Genomic DNA, 22,936 nt, shown 5'->3' with positions numbered 1-22,936 from the left:
AACACAAATTATTTGTGCTTGAATAAAGACTCATTACCGTTAATGATTACTCAAATTTGTGCCTATAAATTTTATGGTCGAGCTTTCATCAAATAATTATCATGAAAGCTTTCAGCGGCAGACATTTATGGTACAATTAAGCTCAAATTTGATAAATTGCAAAGCTTAAATAGTAAAACTTAATTGAAATCTATTTTAATTGAGCTTTAGGTCGAGTTTACATTTTTTACTTGCCATACAAAGCTTTCAGTATATGTGCCGGAAAAATTTTTCGTGAAGTAATAGTTAATTAAAGGAAGCTTACTTTGAGTTTTTAAAAAAAATTCTTTGGAATTTTTTCCGTGATCAAGCAAACTACCACATATGCAATTTTTTTGAAAAGCTCATAAGTTAATTTTAAAGCAACGTAACATATTAAATAGAAATGATGGATTTACTACTTAGATAAAGCTTAGAAAGTCATCAATTGACCGGTTTTATAGCACATTTTATAAGTCTTCATTGTTCTGGAATATACGGTTTTAAGATCCCAGATGCATTTTCAGCGTCCAAAGGAATCAAATTCTTCAAGAACAGTAAAGAAACTTTCGAGGCGATATATAGGTAAATATATAGAAAGTAATTGAGGTGTACTGCGATCTATGGTCTGTGGTGCTCTCTCCTATAAAATAGGATATCTTGAGGCGATACTGACCGTTCCATCCATTATTGAACACTCTTTTAACTCACATGGCATTGCCTGTCCACATTTTCGAGAAAAGATCAGCTAAAGATCTCGAATCAGTAAAAGGCAGATTGGCTTCCCTCGAGAGTTTTCTAAAAATCAGTGTATGCAAATCTTGAAGTTTTCCATAACTGGAAACTGGGTCATTCAAAATTTTTTATCCTCAAATATCTTTCGTTCAGCTCTTCTCTCTTCTATTTCCTAAAACTGAAATGAAGCAAATATATTATATCGAACCAAGAAAGCAATAAAGCAGTAGCAAGAGCTTTTCAGAAAGAATTTTTATAGAAATAGCATATATTCTAACCACAAAAGCACGCAGCATACGAACTTACATTCCAACAACAACAATTTTCATAAGTATTTTTTTCAAAATTTTCGAAAAAAACTCAAAATTTCACTCCAAACTGAATCAGACAACACATAAATAGAGATTAGAAGCAAAACCCGAATCGGTGATTTAAAATTTAAAACATGCATACCTCAATACGCATACAAATTATTTAATATTATTGTCAAGAAGTTGATCTACGTTTTTTGGAAATGGCTGTGCTATTACATATTTATTTAACTCATATTTTTATTGCAACTCGAATTCGTAAGCAAATTTAAAATTTCACAAAATATGTTTACTTGCAAAAAGCAACAAAAGAAAATGCTCGCTTAAGCAAAAACAAAATGTATTGGAAAAAGCTTAAAAAAAGTTTATTTGAAAACTAGAAAAAAAATGGAAAAAGAGTGCGGCAGTGTGCCCAGCCTAAACGCAGCAAACAAAATGCAGAAAAATAAACAAAAATCAGAAAAATAAACAAAAACAGAAAAAGAAAAAGAAAAGTAAACAAAATGCAGATTATTAAAAATAGCAACAATAGAGTTTATGGAGAAAATATATTATTTTTAAAGGAAAGTGGAAAAACTTCTTGAAAATATTAATGCAAAACAAAATTTTGAAAAATTTAGCAAAAATCATACTTTTATTTGCCGAAAATTTTAAGCAAAAAAAATCAAAACACAGGCAATTTCAATGCATTGCTCATCACAAAACGCAATGTGAGCGCAAATATTTGGTTAAATTTGAAAACAAGAAAACAAAATTTACAAAAATGACAGCAAAAACAACACTTGTTATCGAAATTACACGCTAAACTGAGAGAGAGGCAGGTAAAAGGACAAAATGTTTTTTATCAAAATTATAACATGAAAAAATTTTGCACACATTTTTTACGCTACTAAAAAATTTATTTTTAAATTTTATTTGGTAAAAATCGAACAAAGGAACCGTTATTTAATACATTTACATTTAGGTTATTCCAAATTGAAATTTATCAAAACCATTGGCTGTAAAACTTATCTAAACACTTGACAGTATTTAAGTAGCACGAACGGAACTTATGACGAACCGAATGGCTGGCAAGCAATAGAAAACGAGAGACCAGAAAGACAAAGCATTACAAAACTGACACTTGCATACTTTTTTACGAAAACGAAACGAAAACTAATTTACACACAAAACGACAGTTTTTTGACGAAAACGAAAATTATTTTTACCAAACGCTCTACACACAAAACGCTCTTTTTCACATTCTTGATACTGAATTTGGCCAGATAATTTGAGAACATAAACAAAAAGGTTTTCGAAAACAGCAAAAACATTTGCAAATGCTAAATTATTTTTTCCATTATTGTTGTTGTAATTTAGTATTAATTCAAACTTATACGCATATAACGCAAAAAAGAGCCGAAATTGTCGTTAAGAAAAAATTACTAGCGTGTGTGCACTAAACGGTCGAAACGGTACAAGCGAACGGTCGAATCGGTACATTTTTGTTTGCGCGCATAAATTTAACGTTTAAGCTTGAAATACGCCACTACCGCCATTTTTTTCATTTGACTCAACTATTTTAAATATAAATGGAAATATTTCTAATTATAATGGTTATAAGCTAAATATCAAAAAAAAACCACAAAAAGCAAAAAAAAAACATAAATGAAAATGTGACTTTTCGAACAACGCCCAAACAAAAATCGAAATTCAACTTCTTGCAAAAACAAAAATATAAATAAATAAAGCAAAATATATATGAATATATATATATATATATACAAAAAAAGAGAGTAGTAAAGCAATATTGAGAGTTTTTTTTGAAATAAAATTTTAAATTTTAGTAAAGCGTTTTATTATTATTATTTTGTTACTTTAACGCTAAAACTAAAAAGGAAATAAAATTAAAAAAAAAAAATTAAAAAAAAAATTAAAAAAAAAATATTAGCGAAATTCATTTTTGGCACGAACACACACATGCCGCTTATAAGGACTTGTGGCAGCTAAATGCGAAAATAGAGAGAAAATGAGAAAAAGTGTTGAAAAGAGAGATTTGAAATTGCCGCAAAGCGTCGCAGAGAAAACGCTGCAAGTGCCCAGCGTGCTGCAAAGCCGACGCTGAAAAGCCCCTCTTGTTTTTCGGCAACACAAACATATTTATAGAATAATAATTACAAAAAATTACAAAAAAAAGTATTTTAAAACTGCAGCTAACCAACAATTTTCAGTAGATTTGTTTTGAAAAACGTATATTTTTGAGAGTATTTTAGTGCGTCATAAAGCATAATTTATAAATTTGATTTTTTGTACTTTTGACAAATTCGTTATGTCCAAAATAGTTGATAAAAACAACAAAAACAAATTTAAATATTATTGAAAATTTTCCATCTACTCCTTTTCCTCTTTGAGTTCTCATTCTCATTTGATTCATTTGAGTTTTCAATAACGTTGCTTTTAATTTGCCATTTTGAATTTAGAAAGTGTGGCAGCACCGCACTTCTTTTCATACTTACTAGAGGCAGTATCTACTTTTTAACATACATTTTTATATTATTTTTTTGTATGAAATTTCACTTTTACAAATTTGTTTCTACTCACTTTGATTTTGAAATTTTGAAATTACTTGCAACAAGCGCAAAATGCAAAAACTAGACAGAAAAAGTAATGCCACTGAAGTGTTTTTAACTCTATATATATTTTCTCAAGGACAAAGAAAACGAAGAAAGGCAAACGCATACTATTTATATTTTTTTTTACATAATTTTTTTTTTTATAAAATTTTAATACAAGCGTTGAGTTTTTTTGTAATTCAATTCAATTCAATTCAAAAACAATTCAATTGAAACCGAACAAAGCGAAAACGTAATGTAGACAAAAGAAAAGCAAAACCACAAAGTCAAACAAAAGCAAAAGAAAAAGTCAAACAAGTAAAAAAAAAAACAAAAACAAAATGTAAATGCAAAGTAACGCCAAAGCGTAGTACGAAAGAAGTTGATGTTGGATTTTTGTTTGGTGTTGTTCCAGGAAACGTCCGATTCGCCGCACGTTGTCTCGGTTAGCGCTGGCGGTGGCGGTGGCGGTGGTGGCAATGTCGCATGTTCCACATCGGCTGCTGCCGCTGCCGCAGCGATTGCTGCGTCGGCCGCCTCCACCTCACACAGTCTCGATCAATCGCAAACACCGCCGCCCCTCTATCAGTGCATATATTGCGGCCACACATTCCAGCACCAAAGCAAGCTAACGCGACACATACTCTCGCATTCGCTAAAAACGCTGGAGTATCGCGAGACCGCACAGCATCCGCTCTTGCATTCGCAGTTGCTGTCGCACGACCTCAATTTGGCGCAGTTGCCACATTTTACCACGTACCAAATGAATGCCGCCGCATTGGCGGCCAGCGGCGCCGATGCTCAGGAACAACAAGCAGCTGCCGCAGTCATGGCTGCCGCTATGGAGTTGGCGGCCACATGCGGTAGTGTTGGTGCGCGTGGCGCACTCGATCTCGACGGCAGTGGTGGTCGACTGGGCCACGGCGGTGGTGTTGGTGGCGGCGGTTCGGCTACGGATAATTGCGGCATTGGTGGCACGTCAGCGGGTAGTGGCGGTATGGTATTGAGCGGCGCTGGTTCGTCGTCTTCGTCGACATCGGCAGCGGCGGCGGCAGCGGCCGCAGCTGCGTTGGCTGCAACGTCGTCGTCATCGGGCTCGTTGCTGGGCGCCTCATCGAGTGGCGCCGATCCGAATGGCGTTGTGCTGTGCAAATTTTGTGGCAAAAGTTTTCCCGATGTCCACGTGCTGATCGGGCATCTGCCGGTGCATACGGGCGAGCGACCGTTTAAATGTGAATACTGTGGCAAGGCGTTCAAGCTGCGCCATCATATGAAAGACCATTGTCGCGTCCACACGGGTAAGTACGCTATTTTTGATCAATTTTTATAATTTATCACGGAAATGCATAGCAGAAGTAGAAACGAGCGCTGAATTGAAAAAGCAGGACGATTTAGTAAGGTGAGACTTATTTGAGGGAGTTGAAGAGTAAAAGTGGATACATTCAATCGGAATAGATGTACACCACTCTACTTGATGTTTGAAAGCTAACTTGTCCGAAATTATGGTAATCTTCATAAAATGGCAACTACTACCAGATCTAAGAGGCTTCTGCTCTTCTCGAATCTATTTTCACCATCAGTGTTACGTTGTGCTCTCGGTGAGATTACTTGATATTCCATTCACTCAAAAATTTTACTTGATTTCGAAAGCTGCCCAGAAGCTTTTCCGAGATTATGGTAATCTTCATAAAATGACAACTACTACCGGATCTAAAAGTCTACTGCTCACCTCGAACCGATCTGCATTTTTCGTTTTGAATTCTGATTTCTATGGTATCTTTCATTTAATCAAAAAACATGTTGAAAATCAAGAAGATCGTCTATTGATCTCTTTTCAAATAGAAAATTGTTGAAAAACCGACATATAAAGTAAAATTTTCAGTTATAGTTCTCTTAAGTACGTTTTTTTCTAAATAACTCTATAATTTTAAGAGAGAGACCTAGACACAAAGAGAGAGAGAGAGACCTAGAAACAATCGTTATACGATTTATAGAGGACATAAGTATATTCCTCTACTTTCAAGCGATCACTAGCACATCAATCAATCGGTCAGAATAATTTCATGGTGAGAATTTCGACCATTTGGCTTGCAGAAGGTTTATAATTAAAAAAAAAATGTCTTACTCAACCTAACTCCGAGTGAAATCCAACGGTTTTTGAATCAACCCTACGACCTAACCTAACCTCACTCTAAGTGTTCGAATAATCTTAAGTAATTTTAGTTACTTATGAAAGAGAATTCCGCCGATTACTTCATTACACTTCCAACTCCACTCGTTTCTGCTTCCGTTAAGCATCGTATAGCCTTTAAGATATTATTTTTAACTGTATATTCGTTCTCTTCATTGTTCCGCGCTCCAACTACGACATCGCCGCCCATTAGGTGAACGTCCCTTCCGTTGTCACATGTGCGGGAAGACCTTCTCACGCTCAACCATACTCAAGGCGCACGAGAAAACCCATTTTCCCAAGTATGTGCGCAAATTTCTCTCACCAAGCCCTGTCGACACAAAGGATGAACTACCACAATAGTGAAGCGACTTTAGCTTGCTACTAAACTACTACTATTATTATTACTACTACAACTACAACATACAGGATAATAATAATTATAATTACTACAACTGACGATGAGCGATCGTGATCTATACATAGTTAGCGGTGACCGAGCGGTGAGCGAGGTCCGCTTGTAAGATCATGATCAAGACACCACGAAACAGGTAGGAGGAGGAGTTGTTGCAGCAGATGATGCAGCTGAAGCAGTGCCGACTTTGCTGAAATACAAACAAACAAATAAACATACATATAAAGTAATCGATGACAAACCTCGACGACAAAGAATTTCGTGGCTGAGCGCCGAGAGTGCTGCCACTTAATAATTTATTTAAAAAATACAAAAAGTAAAAGAAAGAAAAACACTAGTAAAACTAAAAGTCTGCCTGAGCATACAAACAGCAGCAATTATATACTTATCTTATACATATTTGTAACGTAAATACAGACATATATACAAGAGAATTAGTGGTAGTAACAAAAAAGAGAGAGAGAGAGTGTATGTGAAAAAGAGACACATATATTATGATACATACGAAAGAGACAAGCTGAGAAGCAGCACATATGCATGCACACAAACACACTTACCGTTATATACATATACCGTTATTTGAGAGGGCGTGTAAGTGATGCAAATGACGAAAGCTAAAGTTAAAGTAAATAAGTAAAAATTGTCATTATATACATACATACAAGTATATACATAAACCCCATATATATAAATATATATATATACATGCATATATATATTTAAAATAGTTGTAAAAATTAATCATAATTAACGCAAGCGACAAGTGAAAGCGAATAGTGAGTGCAGTGTAGAAATTTTAGGTTAGGAGCGAAGCTAAAAACAAACGCTAAGCGTAAATGCAAAATTTTAATTGCATTTTTTTTACAAATAGGATTTGTGTACAGAGTGTGTTGAGCAGGCGAGTTATATGACACTAAGAAAATAGCGTTAGTGAGTAAAGCGGTAGGCATGAGTGCGCAATACGCAAAAGAGAACTCATGCGTAACAAAGCGAGCGAAGCAATAACGTTTGTTGCAAAAAAGAGAGCAAGCAGTTGCGCTCAATGAAAAATATACACATCCATACTAACAATATGCGTGTGTGAGTATATGAAATAGTGAGTCCTAAATGCTACAAATGTAGGAGAGTAGCAAATGTAATAGAGAGAGAGAGAGCGCCGTAGCTTATACAACTGCGCTTTTACAGACAGACATACACACGTTATACAAGTCATATTCTTTTTTTTTCTAATTAGTAACCTATTTTATTAAACTACATTTGTATGTGTACTTTAAAATTTAAGTAAAAGCAAGTAGTTCTAAGAGAGTTAAAGTGTAAGAAGGATAATGAAAGAAAGAGAAGAAGGGAGGTAGCTTTGCGTTTAGAAAGAACAAAACGAGTATAAGAAGGTTGCGGTTAAAGAGAGAAAGATACGAAGAGAGAAAGAGACGAAGAGAGGTAGTTTACGAATACAGAGAGAAAGCGATGAAGATAAGTAGGTGGCGAATATGGAGGGAAAGAGACGAAGAAAGGTAGCTTGCGAATATAGACAGAAAGAGACGCATATAAGGCGGTTATGGATAGAGAGAGTGAGAGAGACGCAGTTAGAGCGCGTGTCAAGCCAGAGCGAGAGAGCAATGTGTAAGCTGAGCTTTCAAAATATTACAAAGCAGACCTAACTTGGCTAACAGAACCCAAATTTAGGCCGAACAGGAAATAGGATGAGTAATTTTCAAGCTAGGTTTTTTTCATGTTACTTATGCTTTCATTGTACAGTTAAATAATGTGTATTATATGGTTTTTGTTACATAATATAACCTAAAAATATATATACATACAGACACAGGTATATGTATGTATGTAGATAATATTAATTTTTTCACAATTAACCGTTAGCTGCAGCGCATAACCCAGCGTTTGCAAGATCTCATGTGATCCGTTTTTTTTTATATACATACATATGTAAAACAAACATATATACATACATACATAGCAGTGCCCTCACCTTTGTTGGTGAGTGAGTTGAACATATAACCCCCCTTCAATAAATATGTGCTTACATATGCATGTACAGTTATGTTTGAAAACCAACCCAAATAATTATCGTTTACAATATCGCTAATATATATATATACAGTTACATAGTACATATGTATATAGCAGCACAGCGACACAAATAACAGTAAATATTAGCAATTAAAGCGATTCTTCAACAAAGTCATGGTTGTTTATGCGCATGCGCGCAGTTTATTTTCAATTTCCGAACTTGCTTGGAAACAAGACTTGGGTTTGACAGCGCTAGGTTCTCAATAGGAATTGCAATTACCGTTTTTGTTAGATGTTTCCAAACCGGTTTTCTTTTAAAACAGTTATAGTCAATATTTATGTGCATAATATATATACATACATATATACAGTTTTATAAAATACATAGTTACGAAATATACATAGAAAATGTAATAAATGGCATTGCAAAAATAAACTTACAGTACGATAGACTTTTTTACAACAACATAGTTGAGCAATATGAGCTTTTTACAACAAACAATAACACAACAATTACAGTTACAATAGAATAAACAATTGGTGCTAATAAACTACAAACTTATATAGAATGAAACATGTAACGTCAATACAAAAGTACACACACACATACATACATATTTTGCAAAGAATAACAGAAAGTTACATATTACTAATAATTGCCTACAAAAACAAATACTTTAATACAAAAAAATTTATATTGAAAGCTCTTGTCAAATATTTTCCATAAATAGAGTCAATAATTCTTACTACAGTGCACATACTTGTATATACAATTTGATTTGCTATATAATATTGTAGTTATGTACTGTAGAAGATATGTATATATTTCAGTTTTGAAAGCTGAAACCACATTTCGAAAATTAGTTCTCAACGAAAAGCTTGCCTTTAAAAGTTTCTTATATATAAAACTAGCACGAAAGCTCTATACTGTACATTCTTCACAAAGCTCTATACGAAAGCTCTATATTCCACATACATCTCAAAGTGAAGCTTTAGTTACATATTCATGAAAATCTCCAAAATCAAAAAGTAATAAACAAATTCAATTAGTAAAATGCTTAAATTTCGATAAAAAAAATATCAATCTTTGGAAGCTTTCAAACAACTGATTTGATAAACAGCTTTTTAGCCAAAAATTTGTTTACATGTTTTTCTTCCTTTCAGTTTTTCACATTTGATTAGACTTGATATTTTTTGTGTTTGAATAAATTCCTAAAAAGCTCTCATTCGTAGTTTCTATTCTTTTTATATAGAATTCACAAAATAGTTTCTCGTAATCATTTGAAAGTTTTAAAAACTAGTCCTTAATTTCGAAAATTGCGGGTAAAGCTCTTTTATAAGCTCACAACTTTTCAAAATTTTTGTATACAATCTTTTTCGCTGAAGTTACTTCCTAAACTTTCGCGAGCTTTCGTTTGAACCTTCATTATGGTGGATTTTGAAAGCTTTACATTATAATTTTTTTCAGCAAAATTCACTTGCCAAATTTCTGAAGCTTCCAAAATGTTTTTCATTAAAACCGTTTTTTAAACTTTCATCAGTTTTCGTTTGAACTTTAATTGTGGTGAATTTCGCAAGCTTTCTGGAGAAGCTTCCAAAATATTTTTCACTGTAGCCGCTTTTTAACTTTCGTGAGCTTTCATTTGAACTTCAATTATGCTAAATCTCGCAAGCTTTCAAGTTTATAAGAACTTTTTTATTAGTACTTTATAACTCGGAACATCCTTTTTCAGAATTTGTTCAAGCAAATTTTATTGCTAATACTTGAGAAGCTTTTCAGAAATGCTTGCGGGTAGCCATTTTTTGAAATTTCATTACTATGAATTTTGCAAGCTTTTTAAATTTATAAGAGCCTTTGTATGAGTACTATATTATTTCCAAAGTAATTTTTCACTGCATTATATAATCTTTCATGAGCTTTCGTTTGAATTTGCATTGCGGTTAGTTTCGCAAGATTAGAGTTTAAAAAAACTAATAGAAAGAAACTTCCGAAAATTTGTTTCAGCCAAATTTTGTTGATAAAACTTTCAACGAGCTTTGAACTTTCGTTTCGGCGAATTTCGTAAGCTTTCAGACTTAAAGAGCCTCTATATGGGAACTTAATTATTCCCAAAATTTTCTATAAAAATTTTTTCAGCCAAATTTTGTTGAGCTCAATGAGCTTTCAAAGTTATAAGAGCTTTTGTATGAGAACATGACTATTCAAAAAATATACATATTGAAATTAAAAAAAAAGCTTCATAAATTTGTAAAACTTTCAAAATATGAATTTTAAGAGCTTTTTATATAGTGAACAGAAACAAAAACAAACATTTGTGTGAAGACTTCAAAATCTTTTGTAATGACTGAGAACTTTCAATATAACTAATAAATAGCCTAGTGAGCTTTAAGCTCCGCGAGTTTCGGTTACACATTACAAATTATGAAATATCTTATAGTTCAGCCAGACAGAATTGTGTAGTTTTTATATAAAGCTTTCATAAAAGCTCTTCAATAGCTTTTTTATTTCCCAACAATGACTTTACTTTAACGAAAGTACGAAAACTCACACATGCAACCCGATGAACAGGCATGTGCATATACAACACAAACGCATACAAACATAACCCCAAAGAAAATAAAGAAAAAAACAATAACAACACTAAAGGACTCAAAATAAAAGCATTAAAGAAAACATTTCAATAAAAGCAAAAAATAGTGAGGAGCGATAAAAAATATATATAAATGTAGTTTGTGAGAGGAAAGTGTAGATAAGTATTTCGAAAAGGACTGTGGAGAGTTTTAAGGCAAAATAGTGGTAAAAAAAAAAACACTTAAAAGTACACAAAAATTTCTATAAGGCTTAATAAATTACGTAGAAGAGGCGACATAGCGTAGCAGAGAAAAGACACTGAGCAAAATGAGGAACAGCAAGCGAGCGATAAAATAAGAAACTTCAATTAGTTGGCGTTAAAGAGGCAGAGCAGACCAAGACCGAAGAGAGCGAGAGCGAAAGCGATAAAAAGTAAACAGAAAATTTATTGCATAGAGAATATCTGTGATCTTAACGATATTTATAAAATACACACATAAAAGATAAATAAAACAATTAAAAAGCATATATAACAAATCAATGAAAATGAACACAACAACACAAAAAATATATAAAAGTAAACCAAAATAAAACACTGAAAATATTTTAAGCATAAAAATAAGAAAACGGCGAAACAATTTCAGCATAATACAGTTAAAGAGGCAAGAAAATGAAAAAAATAAATAATAAAAAAATATGCAAATAGCGTAGAAGCGTACACACACATACATACAGACATGTGAGTAATATTATAGAGCGCAGCGTGTCAGAAATGAAAAGCAAAAGGCAAAAGCGCGCATGCGCAAAGTTCTATAAAATGTTACGCTTTGTTTTTGTATGTAGAGCACGCTCGTAGCAAGCGTTTATAGTTTCATTTTCATATTTTAAGGCGAAAGATCACAACAGGCCACATAAACAGTACTTGCGGACAGGCATAATTAGCTTTATATACATATATTTCGGCTTATATGTATATACTATAGACATATATATATATTAAAAATTAAATATATAACTTAATACCCACTCACACACACACACACACGCAGATAAACACACTTATACTTGCACACATGCACAGTTATTTTATTTAGAAAGCTTTCGGCTAACAGTTATGCATAGAAAAAAACAAAAACAACAATATATATTGTAATATTAAAAATAAAAGTGTAAAATAAAATACTTTTTCGGCACTTTGGCATATATTTAAGTTGGAAACCATAATACTTTATGTTTATTCTTTTTATATTTTGTGTAATATAAACAAAAACAAAACACATTACTTCTACTTTCTCTGTATGCAAATATATACATACATAAACAACTGCATATATAGGTCTATATAACCGTTATGTATGTATACATTTTCTCTTTTTTTCTTAATATAATTTCGGTTTCTTTTGAATTTACGTCTACAAAAGCGTGTAAAATTAATAAAATTAACAAATTATCTAAAGTTTATATAACAACAAAAAAATATTTATACATACATACATACATACATATGTACTTTTATGTAAAGCATACTCTATAAGGTAGTGAGACAAAAAGTTAACACAAACAGACATATTTAAAGCAAAACAAAAAAAATTACAAAAAAAAAACAAAAACAAAATTATACATTGTAAAAAAAATTGTATAAGTGCATACAAAATTTCTATTTAGGTAAAGCAAAAACAAAAAAAAATACGAAAAACTTTAGAAATAGCAAGCATGAAAAAGTTTAGCAAGAAAAGTTTAGGAAAAAACACTTTTAGGCAAAAACAAAAAAAACAGAAAAAAAATTTCGGTAATGAAAATATATACACACATACTAACTTAAGAATACAGATGCATATATAAGTCTTGCACAATACATGCATACATACATATGTACACAGGCCCCCGCTGACGTTATAGTAACCCCTGCTAAGAGCAACCGCTAAGGAAAAGCAACAACAACTTTTGACTTGCTTATATGATATGAAAATTATTAATATTTTTTTTATGGAAATATGTAATTTTGTATTGAGGGCTTAAAATTTCTAGTGTAGGAGAAATTATTCATCAAAATTTTATGGAAGAATTCAAAAAATTTTGTTTAATTTTTGCTTTTCGCTTATGTTGCAAATTTTTTAAGAAGACCACGGCTTCATTGCATATATTTGGGCGCTCAGCTCAAAGCTTTAACTTTCACGTGATATTCTACTACAAAACTTTCGCCAGCTAAAAGCTTTCATAGTTTACATTTTCAAAAATAAGCTTTAAAGCTTTTATTAAACTTTTTCGGTATTCATTTCCTTACTTTTTCAAATTTAAAAGCTCGCAGTATAGTACCTTCCGATTTTCATAACAAAACTCTACTTTTATACAATACATTGAATGTAAAAGCTCGACATATACTTTCTGATTTTCAAAACTTAATTCTACTTTTTTGAACTTAATATTTTAAAAATTCCCAAAAAATTTTTTCTGGGTGTATTCGGAAAATTTTAAATAGATTTGTCGTTTTCAAGAGCTTTTGACAAGCCGTGAGTTTCAATTTTTAATTTCCAAGAGCTTCTCAAACGTAGTAAGAGTTTTTTTTAAAATACTCTTTAAAACATTTTCGTAACACTATTAAATGTGAAAAATCTTAAAAGCATTTTTTAAGCTTAATTCTTACAAGATTTTCTTTCCGGAGCTTTTATTAATAACTTATAAATAATTTTTTACTCGTTTGCATGCAAGTACTCTTTGGCTTGCCAAAAAAGCTATATACATTTTTTAATTTTTCGAAGCTTTTTAGAAAAGCTTCCTTCTACTTAAATTTTTTTTTTAGATTTTCCTTCCGGAGCTTTTTTTAATAATAAAAATACTAATTTTAACTCGCATGTATGCGAGTACCGTTTGCTTGTCAAGAAAGCTAAATACATTTTAATTAATTAATTTTTCAAAGCTTTATAGAAAAGCTTCCTTCTTTTTAATCTCAGAGGTCAAATTTCGTTCATAAAATTTATGAACTGATGACTTTCGACGCTTTTAAAAGGCTGCAAAACGAGTTCTACATTTAGCTTAAAGTTGAGCTTTCACAAAAGCTTTCACCAAACAAGTTTTCATATACTTCAACCAATAAAACAACTTTGTTGTGTGAATATTTACAGCAAAGTTATCTGAGTAAAGGCACTTTCCTTTTAATAAGCAGAGAGACAGTTTTACTTGAAGCTTAGAGTGGCGCTTTCACAAAAGCTTTCACCAAACAAACTTTTATGTACTATAATCAATAAAATTACTTTCTTGCGTGAATGTTTAATGAACTGCGAGACGAGCTCTTCATAAAGCTTAAGGTTGTGCTTTCACAAAAGCTTTCCCCAAACAAGCTTTCATGTACTGAAAGCGTTAAACTCACTTATTTTGCCTGAATATATGCAATAAAGCTGTTGGAATAAGGGAAAACCCTGATATGTTGTCTTCTTGAAAGTTTGGGGTTAAAAATAAATTTTATTTTTTATTAACTTTATTTTGAAATTACGTTGCCATTTTTCGCCCTGCCCCGAAATGCCAAATTATAAACTGCTGCTTTTTTATTTCTCATAAAATATTTTTCCAATATATTGTATAATAATTTTTCTACTATACATATATTTTTTCTCTAATTTCGCTGGCGCGCATAACAGTTAAGACAGATGCTGGTTCACTGGCGTTGAATAGCTAAGGTATAAACAAATAAAATGTGTTAAAAAAGATCTCAAAATTATTATCGTATTAAATAATGATGAAATGGTGAAACGCGTATGTGTAAGGTAATAAAGAAAAAACAAAAATAATAATAAAAGTAAACAAAAACAATTTGAAAAAAATTGTTATAAAAAGGAATTAAGTTAAACCATTCAGCGCCACTGCTGCAGCATCGCAAACAAAAACGAACATAACCTCAAATTTTATCACAGAGACGACATTGATTGTTCAAAAAACTACTTTTGAACGCACTGCACTTTTTTTAAATTTTTTTATGAATATTGCGCCACTAGAGTCTCGTTAAATTTAAGCTTACCTAACTATATACACGGAAGTAAAACAAACCTTAGGCAAAATTCAAAATTCTAAATTCAAAAATGAAGAAGAAGAACTATATATTAGTAATATAAAAAAACCAAAATTACATAAAAATCAAGTAAACACGCGTGAAACCCCCTTTCGGCAACAACTTTTGGATAAACAATTTGGCTGTGATAGTGTTAAAAAAAAGTACATTCATGAGAAATAAAATTGAATGTGTGTAAAAAAAATACATTTTAGCGTAATTAGAATTATTATAATTTCTCTCTCATTTTATAAACTATACAAATATATTATAATTTTTCCAAATTTTTAGGCAGTATTAAATTTATGATAAATATTTAAAAAAATAATAATAATAATAATTAAAGAGAAAAGCGAAAATGTGATGTTAAAAATTTTTTAATTCGAAATTATTGCGATAACATGTAGACTTAAAGCAACAACAAAATCAACCAATGCACAAAACCCAACACACTGATAAAAAAATAAAGAAAAATAAAATTAAAATTTAGGCAAGCCAGCAATGCGAAGCTAAGGTAACCTAAATGATATGAATATATATATATATAAAATATATATATGAAAGAAAAACAAAATTGTGATTTTCGGCCTTTTATGCAAAATTAAACTTTTAGGCAAACTTATAAAACTAAATTAGTAATAAATAATAATAATATAAATATTTAACAATATAATATATAAAAAAATTGGTGCGTAGCGAAAACGTAATTAAAAGCAAATGGCAATTGCGTAAAAAATTTTTAACAAACATATGGCGGCATTACAAATATGAAAGCTTTAGGAAAACTTGAATATTTGCAAAAAAAAGTTATGAAAGCTTTAGAAAAGCTTCAAGATTTGCAAAACAACGTTATGAAATCTTTAGGAAAACTTCAAGATTTCAAAAAAAAAATATTATGAAAGTTTGATTAAAGCTTCAAGATTTGCAAAAAAAAGTTATGAAAGCTTTAAGAAAGCTTCAGCATTGGCGCACAAACGTTTTACAAGCTTCAGAAAAGCTTTTACGTTTGATTTAAAATTATTTAAGCTTTAACATTGGCGCACAAAAGTTTTAAAAGCTTTAGAAAAGCTTCTACATTTGCTTAAAAATTATGAAAGCTCTCGAAAAAGCTTCCATATTTGCTTAAAAATTATGAAAGCTTAAGCAAAGCTTCCATATTGGCGCATACAAGCATTGAACTGCGAACGAGTCGTGACAGAAAGATCTCAAAATTAAGCATATTAAAAAATTTCAATAATTTCATGCGTAAATATATACATATATTTTTATATAATTAGTGCGCAATTTTTTTTTGTATTTTGTTTTTTAATTTAGAAATGTGTAAGTGCGCCAAAAAAGTAGTTTTCGTCGTCTCTGCTAAATACTTTATATTTTTTTATTAAGTTTTTGCTAAAGAAAATGTTTGTGTATGCTAAAACATTCCATACAATTAGCTTATGTTTTCAATTTGTCAAAAAAAAAAAAGTTCGTTTAAGAAAAAGCAACTGTTATGTGCGCCAGCAAGACAAGTTGCAAGCAGCGGATATTTTTCTTAATATAATAAAAATTTTAATTTTTTTTTGTTTACTCTTTTCATGCCACGTATTTTCTATTTCTATATTTATCATGTGTTTATATTTACTTATTTTTTGTAATAAAAAAAAATATTTTAAAAATTAGTACTTTTTGCTTACAAAAAAAATTTCTAGCTAATAATAAGCAGCGAAAATATTATTATATATTTTAACCATTTTTCTTGTGCTATTTGCGTAAAAAAAAAACAAAAAAACAGTTCTTTGATTATTGTTAAAAATTTTAATTTTCAAAAAAATCAAACTAAAAATTCAAAATTTTACCACACTAAAACACACACACAAACACACATGTCCCCAAGAAACGTACACACACACTTTTCCCGGTAACACGCCTCACACAAACTACTTATCTATCTATACATACACAAACACCAACAACAATCGCCACGATGAATTTGTAATGTTAATTAATTATTAAATAAACCGTTAATTTTAACAAAGCGTATAAAACAAGAAGCGACTTAGCCATAAGCCATTGTTATTTGAGTAAACGTTAAATGATTTAAAAATCCAAATGAAATAAAAATAAAAGATATCAAGAAATGAAAACAATAAAAAACAAAAACAAACAATTTTTGGTTTTATTCCTTAGTTGTATGAAAAAACAAAATTCGTTTTCATTTGCTCATTGTCATACATTTCATTAAAAAAAAAAAAACAAAATTGCATGCGTTGCAAAATTCATTGTGCATACATTCAGCACTCACCCACACACATTACCATTCCACCAATACACCTTACAACTTAATCAGCACACATATCACACAGTCACATTTACCAAGAAGAAGTGGTGCTGTGGTGAAAACACAGAAAGTAGATGTGAAAGCTCCTTGGGTGAGCTTTTGGTGAAGTTTTTGAACTGAAAAAGCGGTGACATTCACAAAAGCTCATTTTTATCTTTATTTTTACAGTATATTTTTAGCCTAATTAGTTTTAGTTATTTTTTATATGTATTTGTGTTTATACTAAAAATATCGTATTATTTAAAAAAATTCTTAGTAACTAAATTTTAGCAGCCCTCAATATGAATATAGAAAAACGAAAACGTAAAACTTGTGAAGAAGAGAGCGACAGCTCACAATATCAAAACATGAGCTTTCACTTTAAGACAAAAGCTTATGAAAATCACATGTGTTTATAATTTTTTTGTGGAAATATGAACTTTCACTTCCATTTATATAGAAAACAGTATACGTGGAAGCTCACGAAAAGTATGAGCTTTCACTAATTGTAATTTATTAAAAAGGTATAAACGAAAACTCACGAAAATAAAATTTGTTTGTGATTTTAGCATGAAAATATGAGCTTTCACTACTTTTAGTTTATCAAAAATCAAGGGGAAAGCTTATGCGAATCACTTGTGTTTGGAATTTTAGTGTGAAAATATGAACTTTCATTACCATTAGTTGTAAAACAGTATAAGCGAAAGTTTACGAAGAGTATGAGCTTTCACTAAATTTTAGTTATAAAAAGTATAAGTGAAAGCTCACGAAAATCACATAACTGTGTAAATTTTACCTGAAAACATGAGCTTTCACTGTCTTTTGTTTATCTAAATTTAAAGCGAAAGCTTTTGAAAATCACATGTGTTTGGAATTTTAGTGTGAAAGTATGAGTTTTCACTACCATTAATTTGTTAAAAAGTATATCATGGAGAGTATGAGCTTTCACTAACTGTAATTTATAAAGAGTATAATCGAAAGCTTACGAAAATAACATACGTTTGTAATTTTAGCGCGAGTTTTTACTAAGTTTATTAAAATTTAAAGCGAAAGGTTATGAAAATCACGCGTGTTTGAAATTTTAGTGTGAAAATATGAGCTTTGTAAAACAGTATAAGCGAAAGCTCGCGAAGCTGAAAATATGAACTTTCACTAACTTTAGTTTATCAAAATTTAAATCGAAAGCTTTTGCAAAACACATGTGATTGTAATTTTAGTGTGAAAATAGGAGCTTTCGCTAACTTAATCAATTAAAATCTCACGAAAACACATATGTAATAAGTGAAAGCTCACGTATAGTAGGAGCTTTCATCAACTTTAATTTATTAAACTTCACAAGTTTTTGTTTTTCGTATTTTTTTCGCTAACTTTTTATTTACTCTTTGCATTATTTTAAATAACTTTGTTGCCTTGTTGTCATCAAAACATTAAATGGATGTACTACAACATTTTTCGGAAGAATACGCTAAATTTAAATTTTTAGGCAAAATTATACGAGCATTAAAGAAATTCAATTTTAGGAATAACAAACAAAATTTATCATTTTGGTGAAAAGTAATAATTTAGGCGAAAAAATTAAAAAAAAAAAACATAAAATTAAAAAAAAGGAAAATTTAAGCGAAATTAAAACTTAAGGCTATTTAGAAATCATACACCATATACATGCATATACACACTTATACATATATATACATATAAATAAGTGAATATTATGAAAGTAGTGCATTTTTAGGGCAATAATGATTATGAAACTTAATATAGAAGGCAAATAAAATTATACACAAAACGGAGATTTAAGTAAAAATTTATGCAGCGGAAAATCAGCAAAAAAAAAAAAGAAATTTAAAATAAAAAAACAAACACTTCAGGCTCAAAATAATAACCTACATATTCATAAATACATATGTAATTAGTTTGAAAATTTTAAAGAATAAACACACACATACAAACACACGCGTATATAATGAAATAAAAAGCGCTATGAAGAACAAAGAAAAGCCATTTTAAAACCCTTAACTGCACACATACATATAAATAAGCTAAAATTTGCAAGAAATTTGTTCACTTCAAATTGCTTTAAATACAGTACTTCAGAAAAGTATGCGCACATACATAAACACCAATGTATTTGCGGGCAAATTCTGAGTTATTTATCAGCTTACGAGTGGACTTAAGTATATACGACATTATATACAAATACATAAATACATAATTAATTGTTTAAGTATATGAAATAAAAAGAAAATTTTGTTGGTTTTTGTTCTGTGCTCGCGCCTCTACAGCCGTAAACATTTAAAAGCCGCAAGGAAAATAAGGAAAATAAGCAAACTGAAAATCATTATGGCATATTGATGTAAGAATGCAAATGCATTTTTTTAATAAAAAATATCTACTTAAGTTCATGCAATCCTTAAGTATATATATAATAATTACGCATATATTTATTACGACATTAAGCCATGCGAATGAAACCAATACATATAAACACACATTTACATAAGTCAATAATAAAATATAATAAATACAGCTTATAGTGCCTCCTATATATAAAATAAAGAACATAACTGAAAATATGTTTTAAAGTGAAAAATCACAAGCACAGTTGCATTGAAAATCTGAAAGCCGTGTCAGCTAGGAATTTTCAAAATTTTCTAATCAAAATATTACACCTTTTTAAAATTCAATATAAGCCATTTTTTTGCCTAGTCCTTAGTGACTACGAAAGCTTTTACCCGAGCTTTCAATTTTACCAAAGCAAAATTACGTTTTTTTACTAATTTTTTTAATTTTCTTAACGACTACGAAAGCTTCTAAAAGCTTTAACTTGAGCTTTCAATTTTCAAAAAATGCCAAACAATTTTTTTATACTATCTGTCAAGTTTAGAAATACAAAATTATTTTTTTAAGCTTTAAAAATTTCAAAAATATTCTTAACGTTAAAAAACCATGTTCTTTTGCCAATTTTTTTTTTTAATTTTCCTAGAGGCTACGAAAGCTTTTCAAAGCTTTCACCTGACCTGTCTATTCTTAAACAAGCAGAATTATTTTTTTAATATTAGCTTTCAAGTGAATATAAAAGAGCTTTTTTTAAACCCAAAAGCTTCATATTCTTAACTTAAGCTTTTCTTATAACAGCACTTATAGATTCATTAAATAACTGCAAAATTTAAGCTTTTTTTACTTCTTGACCTTAGAATATTGCCCAGAAAAAATCTTACACAGTTTTCGTAAGCTTATGTTTCTAAGCTGCTCAAAACTTCTGTGTAAGTTCTAAAGCTAAAAAAGGCAAATCAAGATTAATAATTGAATAAAGTGAACATATTTATATTTGAAAGCTCTTGGGAGCTCTTTTCTTTAAGTTTTTGGTGAATCATAATTTTATTTTTTTTAATATTTCGAGTTTGAATTTTACATAAATTTGTATGAGCCTGTTTGCCTCAAAATATTGAAGGCTTTGAAAAGCTCTTTGGAATATCCGATGAAACATAATTTTTTTATAAAATATTTTTCATAAGGACTTTCATGAAGATATTTATGATACTTTTGGCTAGAAATATCGAAAGCTCTAAAAAGCTTTTTTGTATTTTTGGTGAAACATAATTTGCTTTTTCATAAAATATTTTTCGTGAAGTAATTTCATAAAGATTTCATTTAACAAAATTGGCATATAAGCTTTTGTAATTTTTCGAAGCTTTGATATGATATTTTGAATTCTTGGCTGACACTAAAAAGCAAAGTTTGTGCGTATCGAATTTATAAGAAAATTAACAGAAACAAGGTCAATAAGCTTAAATAATACCGTATACACTTTAAAATAATAAAATTAATAAATACAAACTCTAAAATATATAAAAAATATATAAAAAGGTATAAAAAATAAAACACAAGAAAATATCGTTACACTAAAAACAACACGCTAATCGCAAAAACAAAAACAAAAAACCAATATTTAAAAAAACAAAAAAAAACATTTTATTTTTTCTTCAATAAAAAAGCTAAAAGCTTAAAACTAAATTCAAACTGAAGTGAGAACAACTTAAACCGCTTGAATAATAATAAAAAACAGAAAGATAATTAAATTTAATAAGCTTTGGCACACAAAATTCAATGTTTTCCAACAAAACCAACAAAAACGTGAAAAGTAAACAACAAAATTTAGAACTTTCGGTAAATTTCCAAAAACTTTAGAAGACAAATCAACAACCGGCGCGAAAATGAAGCAAGTTCAAGGACTTGTGTGAAAAAAAGTAAAAAAAAAAATCAAGAAAGAAATTCAAGCAAAAAAACAACAACAAAATTCAACCAAAATTACAACCTACTCGAGGCAAACGAAAACCTACTTTCAAAAACAACAACAAATTGCAAGTTTCGGCAAACAAAATTCTTGTTGCTCTTAGAAGACACTCTGTTCGGCATTATTTCGTTCCGTTTTTCGGTCAATTTGTTCAAATAAAAATTTTGATTTATTTTTAAAGAATTTTTGATTTCAATAAAGAAAATTATTTTGATAAGCATATAATTGTATAACAACAACAACAAAGAAACCGCTACAAGAAAACAAAAAGCTCAGGGTAATACAGATTCTTCCAATTATAACTTAACACTAAATGTAAACTAAAAGCAAAAGCAAAAACAAACAAACAAACCAACAAAAAAACATATTAACAATACTACAACAACAAACAATAGCAGCTCAAATAAATAGTCTAAAACGAATGATTACCTTTAAAGCAAACAAGCGTTACGTGAATGATATATCAGCAGCCACAACAACAACAAATACATTACATACAAATTTGCAATAGTACCAGAGTAAAAAACAAAAACAACAACAACAAATATTTTTACATAATTTTTAATTGCATGACAGTGAACTGATAACTTAAATAAGCGCCGGAGGACCTACTCAAAAACAAGTTAGAAGAATAAGTATAGCTGAGAGATCAGATGAAATGCAATTATTTACAACAACAATCAATAACAATAGTGCTAACAAAACAATAAATAAATGCATAAGAAATATATAAATACAACAATAATTTTAAAGAGAATTTGTCGCAGTTTGTTTTCCCAAAAAAGAAAGCGCGAGAAAAGCTTTTGATTTATTTTTTTACATACAAATCATGTGAAATAGTGCAAAGTATTTCAATTCTCAAATGCCTTTTTTTACAAATAAATAAAATACATAAATAAACGAAATAAATGCGTAATCGGTGAAACCAACAAATGCAATAAATAACTGTGAAATACTTTATATGTAAACGGGCATGTATTGGAAGCAGCAGCAAGCTTTTGTTGCATAAAGAAAATGATGAAAGCTCTTTGAAAAAACGGTAATGAAAGCTTTTTGGAAAAAAACGGTGATGAAAGCTTTTTGGAAAAAACCGTGATGAAAGCTCTTTAAAAAAAATTTTATGAAAGCTCTTTGAAAAAAAAAGTGGTGAAAGCTTTTTGGAAATTAAAATAGTGAAAGCGCTGTTAGAAAAATTAAAGTTGCTGAAAAGTTTTTCCTGAATTCATGCAATAAATTTTGCTGAAAACTTTCACAAAAAGGGCGAAACATTTCACAAAAAGCTCGAAAACTTTCACAAAAAGCTCGAAAACTTTCTCAAGAAGCTCGAAAGCTTTCACAAGAAAGCACGAAAACTTTTACAAAAAGCTAAAAACTTTACAAAAAGTTCGAAAAAGTTAGAAAAAGCTCGAAAACTTTCACAAAAAGCTCGACAGCTTTCACGAGAAACCTCGACAACTTTCACATAAA

At 30.1% G+C, this 22,936-nt stretch overlaps 2 protein-coding genes across 16 annotated transcripts in view; both read left to right on the top strand.

Annotated features, from left to right (window-relative positions):
• Nucleotides 1-22,936, top strand: part of LOC105229801 (platelet binding protein GspB) — a 453,756-nt gene that overhangs the window by 409,778 nt on the left and 21,042 nt on the right. The window lies entirely within an intron of this gene.
• On the top strand, nt 421-17,075 carry LOC125778052 (zinc finger protein 768-like). Its single transcript, XM_049454160.1, has 2 exons — nt 421-4,953; nt 6,040-17,075. Exons 1-2 carry the CDS (start codon nt 4,041-4,043, stop codon nt 6,186-6,188), a joined length of 1,062 nt encoding a protein of 353 aa, XP_049310117.1. The 5' UTR covers nt 421-4,040; the 3' UTR covers nt 6,189-17,075.

Source organism: Bactrocera dorsalis, chromosome 4, assembly GCF_023373825.1.
Source record: "Bactrocera dorsalis isolate Fly_Bdor chromosome 4, ASM2337382v1, whole genome shotgun sequence".
In the NCBI taxonomy this organism is placed as follows: Eukaryota; Metazoa; Arthropoda; class Insecta; order Diptera; family Tephritidae; genus Bactrocera; species Bactrocera dorsalis.
This window is presented reverse-complemented; position numbering and strand designations above follow the sequence as displayed.